At 35.6% G+C, this 8,073-nt stretch overlaps 1 protein-coding gene across 1 annotated transcript in view; it reads right to left on the bottom strand.

Annotated features, from left to right (window-relative positions):
- LOC107592383 (netrin receptor UNC5D-like) overlaps positions 1 to 8,073 on the bottom strand; it is a 144,931-nt gene that overhangs the window by 30,604 nt on the left and 106,254 nt on the right. Inside the window, exon 2 of the mRNA XM_016281879.1 lies at positions 1,786 to 2,001. Coding sequence (XP_016137365.1) covers positions 1,786 to 2,001 — 216 coding nt within the window. The remainder of the gene's footprint in view (positions 1 to 1,785; positions 2,002 to 8,073) is intronic.

Below are 8,073 nucleotides of genomic sequence, written 5' to 3'. Positions count from 1 at the left end.
GTATTTCCTCAGCAACCAGCACGGATCAGCTCCAGGCATGACAAACAGATATTGTCCTCTTTTGGAAGGCCAAACAAAGTAGTTTCGCTTTCACAACGAAGCACACAGCGTCTTCACGACATGGTGGCCGCAACAATACTACAGCGAGAATAAAAGTTACGCCTTCTTTCTTTGCGTGAACATTTGGGTGGCGTTATGCAAATCTTCCCAGATAGTGACGTAGGTATGTGGGGGCGTGTTAGAATGAGCCGTTTTAGGTAATTGTGGCTGACTCTTAACTTTTATAAAGAATATCTCTTTGGATTTAAGACTTTAGTCTTTGCAACTTTACAGATCTTCTTTATGCACCAAGAGCTTGTCACGCTCCAAAGAGAAAGGAAAAATTGAAATCGCATCATATGACCCCTTTAAAGTAATTTTTGTGACATAGCAAATCACATGGTTTGGCAATGCATCTACAGAATGTGACATAGTGACAAGCAAGTTTGCCTAAACTTCTCTGACTGGTACAGTCTTTAACTGATTTTAAATCATCTCTTAAAACATATTTCTTCTCTTTGGTTTTCGATTCATTGTGAGTTTATGGTATGAATCTGTGGGTTGCCCTGTGTTCTATGTCTTTGTTTGTTCAGCACTTTGGCCAGGGGTGTTTGCTGTTTTTAAATGTGCTATATAAATAAAACAAACTTGAAACTTTTCCCATATGTTGACGGGAAAATAATTTGTTGTGATTTTTCATTTTCCCATTATCAAGCCCTCAATAATTTCACAGCACAGCAATCACACAATAATGAACTTCCAGAAGCAATTAAGAGGCTATTCCTGGCACGTAGCCTTCATGAGAGGCAAATGCCTATGTGGACTAATCATGGTGTGCTTCAGAGAAGCTGGTGGATTAGGTTTTTATTTTTTGTTAATACAGAAGTTGAAATCCTCTAATCAATGCACTGTCGAGTGTACCTCTGACAGTTCCTGTAATTCAGCCTAAATTGTGCTGGACATCATTGCAGCTGGCAAGCTGCCAAGGAAAGATGAATGGAATGTTACAGAACTTAAAACAATACAACATCTGACTTTACAAGTAGGTGGGGAAGAAAAAAATTGATATGAGTTATTTTTTGTTATATTTTTATTCATTTTGTTAATATTTTTGGCATTTTTTTAGCATTGGTCAGTGAACACAATTATTTATATTCCACCCAAATCCAGACTCTGCACAGGCTAATAATACAACTGTGCAAAGCACTGAAACAAGTGTGTAAAAAGACTGCAACATATCACAGTTCTGAAACACAACAGCCATAGTAACCATAAAGAATCTCAATGTTACTGTATCATGACAGATGTCAAATCACCCCAGCCATGATCTTTATTTATTCATGAGAATATCACAATGAGCATCTAAATCTCTCCTGTGATGCAGACTAACTGGGAAATAACCAGCTGTAGTGTGAAGATAAATTCTGAAGCAATTTATGGAATAAAATTCTCAGACTACATAACAGTGAATACAGTTGACAAAACTTACAAACTGACCAATTAAATGTTGTTTTATCATATATATTCCTGGCTTTTTTAGATAGTGTTTTCATAATGAGTTATAAAAAGCAAAATACAGAACAAAAAATCTAGAGGAGACAAAGAGGAAAAAGATCCATTAAGGATCTAACAGATAAGAGATTTAAGTGTACAGATGAACCAACAGGCTTATATTGACATACATAAAATATTTCTTTAAAATAAATGATTAGGTGGACAGCAGCAGCCAGATCATATGTGTCTTACCAGTGTTATGGTCCATGTACTCTTGTGAAGTATGTTGGTTCTGATGGACCCATTCCCCATTACATTTGAAGAAGATCTGCAGGGCAGGGGTCGCACGGCAGCGCAGCTTGATAGGGTTGTTTTTGATTATGTAAGCATCCTCAGGCTCTTGCAGGAAGTGAGGTAATGTCCCACCAACTGATGACAGAGAATCAGCAAGGGCATCACTGACGGCTCCTGTGAAATCAATTAACATGTAAGAAATGAGCACACACAGATTTTAATCTTAATTTAATGCCTATTTTTGGATCCTTGAACATCCCAGGAACATCATTTGCATGTGTGCCTTTGTACTTAATTTTTTTTTTAATGAAAAATAATGCAAACTTATCTAAACGGGGTCTGCATTTAATATAGCTTCAGGTTTGTAAATATGCTGCTTTTCCTCTGGAAATGTTCTGAGCTTCCCATTGATTTTAAACTGTGTGCCAAAGAGACAATTCCACTAAAACAATTCAAACCATTTTCTACTTTAAAAACGCATTAGCTTTCCCTGAGTGCTTTGTGATGAAAATAATAAAATAATTAGCGATGGAAGAGAGTGCGACTGATTGCTTTGTGTTTGACTGATGAGCTAAAATGCATCTCAGTGCAGAAGAAAGTGAGAATGCTCTTCCTTGGGCCGAGGGTTTGTTTTATTTTTCTTTCTGCTATCATTCTTTTTAAAGAATAAAATAGCACACAGACCAATAGAGACGGAGAAGAGAAATAAGACAGGGGTGTTAAGGATGGAGGGAAATTAGAAAGATTTTATTTGGAGATAATTACATGAAAGCCATTTTAATAATTGTAATTGCCTACACCATTTCTGACACTCTGGAATAAAACTCCCCACCCATGAGAGACCAGACATATATAGTGTTGAATACTAGACGGTATACATCGACCAATAATCAGTTTTACCAATATTTTCCCCAATATTTAAGCATTTTTCTATTATCCGATATAGGTTCTGTATTATCCGATTCACCGATATATGGCGCTTTGAGAATTGTGTGCAAGACCTCCATTATGGCACTGCATCTTGAAGAGAGATGAGTCAACAACAGTGTTCACAGGTAAAGTAATTTGATTTGCTTTAATTGATATGCTTTATTTAACATATCAGCCAATAATGCACAAATAAGATGTGTTACATAAATGAATGATATGTAGTTTAAGCTTGGCATTGAGAAATGGAGATAAACTCAACGAGAGTCATGCAATCCATAAAGTTATGCCCCAAAGGCCTAACTTTACATGAGTTTAAATAAGACAGACTTAAATAAGTGCATGTTGGAAACAAACAAGCCTAATTTAACTCTCTCTGTTGTTTATGAAATGTAATTATACTCTTGTAAAGCTGCCATTCATGAGTCCCATTCACACATGATTGACGCTCAGGCATGCTCCAGTATGGCCGCCGTTTGTAGCTTTTAACAAGATCCACTCACTCAAGACTGCCTAAATTACATTAACATTTTCTATATAACTTTTATTTAGTTAATAAGCATCCAAGTAATTACAGTTCTGTGGAAATTATCTCCACGAAAGTTCACAATTTGAATATACGTTCTGTGTAAATGCACAAATAAAACCAGTGCTCTGTCAGCAGGTATTTCATTTCATAATCAGGACAGACGAAAATACTATTAATAACCCTGATAACATGCCAGTTGAGATCGACTCTCAATTTGAAATGATGTATTTGCTGTTTTGTTTTTTATTTCCTCAATGTATACTGTTTTATGCTTTCTTTATGTATGTTCTTTATTTTTGTTACAAACAGTTAAACAAACAGTTATACCTGTTTGTTTAACTGATCAAAGCTTTTATTTAACAAAGACACTTTAATGATAGTGCACTTTATTTATTTATTTATCTGTTTTTCTTTCTTTCAGTTTTAGACCCCTATATTTACTGATGTAGAAATAACGTTGTTTAGTTTGGTTTGCAAGGAGGGAGTGAAATTACAGTACTGAAAGTGTTGTAAATAAAAATGATTGTTCAGTTCAGTACTGCTGTTAATATTGTGTCAAAATCAGAAGTAAAACAATAAATAAATATCGGTTCTGCATATCAGTTATCGACCACATAAACATGCATATAATCGGTATCGGTTCTAAAAAATGTATATCCATCTATCTCATTTGAACATTGCAAAAAAAAAAAACATCTGACAGATGTGCTAAATCCCATGAAAGCCATTAAACTAGCAGCTAATTCAGCTCTGCCCACTGAAATCTAATATAATATATTTTTTTACCACCTCCCACATTTGCTGTCATGTGAAATGCATAAAGAATATATGCACACAACACACCCAAAGCAGTACACTGCTTTTTTGTGAAGTTCAAACGCACTCACTTCATATTCTCTTTTAATACTGTAGATACTGCAAGAGAATGTGACAGTAAAGACGTCAACAACTTTCTATTCATCAAAGATGTTTCCACAAAAATATTAAGCAGCACAATGGTTTTCCACATTGATGTTAATAATAATAAGAAATGTTTCTTAAGCACCAAATCAGGATCATGTGACACTGAGGACTGGAGTAATGGCTTCTGAAAATTCAGCTTTGCCATCACAAGAAAAATTCACTTAAAAAAATATATATTATATATATATATATATATATATATACACATACACACACAAATATATAATATATTTGTACAACTCTTTTGCTTTAGACCATATACAAATGTTGAATATTCAAATAAAATGTTAAGGATTGCTTTATAGTTGCTTTATAGTTATTTTCAAAGCTTTCAATGTACTCTCATTATAAAAGAACTTCACTGTTTATTTAATTATCAAAAGTATTTTTTGTAAAAACTAACCAAAATGAAAAATAATTTGCTTATAATCTCTGTACAGGAAAGGTGTTGTTTCCAAGCAAAAGGAAATATATCGGTATCAGCATCAGCTAAAGAAAACACAATATAACTTCTTACTGTATTTTGGTCAAATAAATTCAGCATTGATGGATGCATAAAGGACTTTTTATAAACATTAAAGAATACCCCAAACTGAATCGAAAATTATTTATAACATGAAACAGTACATTTTAAAGTCTCTAATATCAATCAATAATGCATTCCTAATGCAAAAAACTTTATGGAAATGAGCATCAACACAATGTGTAGACTAGTGAAGGAAGTGCAGACAGTAAAGCACTACTTCATACAGCTGGATACTACCGCATAGTCAGCTGCTATAAACCAACAGCAGATTGGCCTGGTGACCTCCAGCAATTTAACTGCCATCACTGTGCACAGCTACACTCAAGTATCATCTGTCTAGCTTGTTTGTGAAGAAATTTAGTGTTACAACTGCCCCTGGTCTCCACTACAATCTTTAGACAAATGCACTGTGATTAAGAGAAAAACAGAGAGCACCATACCATTTCTAGACAAGCTTTTAAGAGGGGCAAAAACTGCTGAAGAGTGGACATGTTAATGATGTATAAAACAAAACATGCCAACAGCACTTTAACCTCTAATTAAAAACCATTCGTTGTTGAATGCTCTATTTCTGAGTATAGAAAAACAGAAGCACCAAAGAAAAAAAGGGCATTATTCAGAGTTATATTCCCAGGTGCGTGATACCTAGTTCACGGTGAAGTGCATTATATTTTATGATATAGTTATTAATATATGTAGTTATTCTGAAAGTCGACAAAAGGGCTTTATATAATAAATAAACTCAAATACTTCAGAAATGAAAAGTAGTTACTTCACCTTGTTTGATTTTCTTTTCCTTTTATTTGGTAAATTATTTATTTGGTAAAAAGACTCAACATTTAGATTAAAGGGATAGTTCACCCAAAAATGAAAATTTGATGTTTATCTGCTTACCCCCAGGGCATCCCAGATGTAGGTGACTTTGTTTCTTCAGTAGAACAGATATGATGATTTTTAAGTCCAGCCGTTTCAGTCTATCAGTCTTATAATGCATGGCAATGGTAACAAAATCTATGAGAGTAAAAAAAACATGCACAGACAAATCCAAATTAAACCCTGCGGCTCGTGACGACACATTGATGTCCTAAGACACGAAACGATCGGTTTGTGCCAGAAACCGAACAGTATTTATATAATTTTTACCTCTAATACACCACTATGTTCAACTGTCTTTGGGCGCGCGCACGGCATCCGGTTTGTGAGGTGTGTACGCGCTCTGGTGTAGTTTACGCAAGCGCCGGAAGTGATCTCTCACGAGTATACGTCACTCATTGTTTACACAGTGCACAGTCATTGTAGGTACGACGGCTAATCAAAATGGTACTTACTTGCACTTATCCGGATTGTTCAAACCGACTTAAAACCACAGGCGGACAGTAACTAAGTACATTTACTTGAGTATTGTACTTAAGTACACTTTTTGAGTATCTGTACTTTACTTGAGTATTATTTTTTCTGGGAACTTATAACTTTAACTTCCCTACATTTGAAAGACAAATATTGTCTAAGAATTAGACAAATATTGACAAAGAATTAAAAAAAAAAAAAATCTATTAATGTTATATACCGTCATATCGCCCAGCCCTAGTTCATTTTATGCATATGCACTTCTAAAAGCTTGGTTGGGAAAACAAATGATTTTAACAAAACAGGCCTGTAGCTTCAATCACATGCCATAATTTCACTTCCATTGTGTAAAACCATGAATATCTACTTTATTCTACTCCCAAGAGAAAGGGAGAAATAAGGACACAAATCCTGCTGTGCAGTGTTGCAGAGAGGTGGGTGACAAGATGAAAATTGTATCATGAGCTGAATACGACAACATCACTTCCCTCCATTACAGAGGGTCAATGGTAGAAAAGGCAGCCGCAACCTTTGGATAGAATTCATTATTCTGTCTTGTAGATCTGCCAGTCTTTAAAACCAATGTTTAATACATGCATTGGCCCGCTTTATTTGCTTGTATCCATTCATGCAAATATCTGCCCTCAACATCACATGGTATTTATTTCAAATGTCTTTATTATTAGATTTTCTGCATGGAATATCAACTCAACAAATTACAACATTCATTTTATACAATTATTCTTCCATGTTATTACTAATACTACCCCACTAAATACTTCCCTCCCTTTTCCAGAGGGAAAAAAAAAAAAAACCCAGAGGGTTAAAAATAAAATAAAAAATAAATACATTTTAATAATAATAATATAAAAATGTAATGCTTTGTTTAAAAAACATAAATAAAAATGTTATGTTTATATATTAATGCTCAGCTTAAGTATCAAGACAGTTAGCCATCAGATAATCTGAAAAGGGGCGCCACACCTTGTCAAAGGTCTTTAACGAACCAGTGAGTGACAGTCAATTTTTTTCCAATTGAATGCAAGTAAACACTTCTTTTAGCCATGTATCAAAGGAAGGGGGTGAGACGTCCTTCCACTTTAAAGGTCCCATGACATGCTTCTTTTTAGATGCTTTTATATAGGCCTAAGTGGTCCCTAGTACTGTATCTGAAGTCTCTTTCCTGAAATTCAGCCTTGGTGCAGAATTTCAGCCACTACGAGCCAGTCCCACAATGAGCTTTCCTTAGGACGTGCTATTTCTGTGTCTGTAGCTTTAAATGCTAAGGAGGAGGAGAGAGGCGGGGCAACTGCAATGCTTCGCTCGTTTGCAAGCCATGATGTCTCTCGAGGAAAAAAACTATTGCGCTCGCCTCGCACTGTAGTAGCTCATTTTCTCATGGGCGGGCCAAATTCTCTGGGAAAGGGGAGGTAACCTTTCCCCGTATGACGACATAAAGGGAAGATTCCAGATTGGGCCATCTGAGCTTTCATTTTCTCAAAGGCGAAGCAGGATACCCAGGGCTCGGTTTACACCTATCGCCATTTCTAGCCACTGGGGGATCATAGGCCGGCTAGGGGAACTCATATTAATGTTAAAAAACCTCATAAAGTGACATTTTCATGCCATGGGACCTTTAAAAGGATGAGACGTCTTGCTAGTAAAGTAGTAAAGGCTAAAGCCTTTTGGACCGTTACTGAAAGGTTAACATCTACTGCCAACCCAAAAACGGCCAAAAATGGATTTGTATCGATATCTATGTCTAAGGCATCTTTCAAAGTTTTAAACATTTTAGTCCAATAATCAAATAATTTAGTGCATTCCCACAACATGTGAATGAGGTCTGCTGGTGATTGCTTGCACCTATTACATGCATCGCTGACAGATGGGTATATCACATGGTATTTATGACCCTGGACCACAAAACCAATCTTAAGTCGCTGGGGTATATTTG

Source organism: Sinocyclocheilus grahami, unplaced genomic scaffold (genome assembly GCF_001515645.1).
Source record: "Sinocyclocheilus grahami isolate Dianchi unplaced genomic scaffold, SAMN03320097.WGS_v1.1 scaffold152.1, whole genome shotgun sequence".
NCBI classification, from domain to species: domain Eukaryota; kingdom Metazoa; phylum Chordata; class Actinopteri; order Cypriniformes; family Cyprinidae; genus Sinocyclocheilus; species Sinocyclocheilus grahami.
Note: the sequence above shows the minus strand (reverse complement) of the source record. Positions and strands in the feature narration are given on the sequence as shown.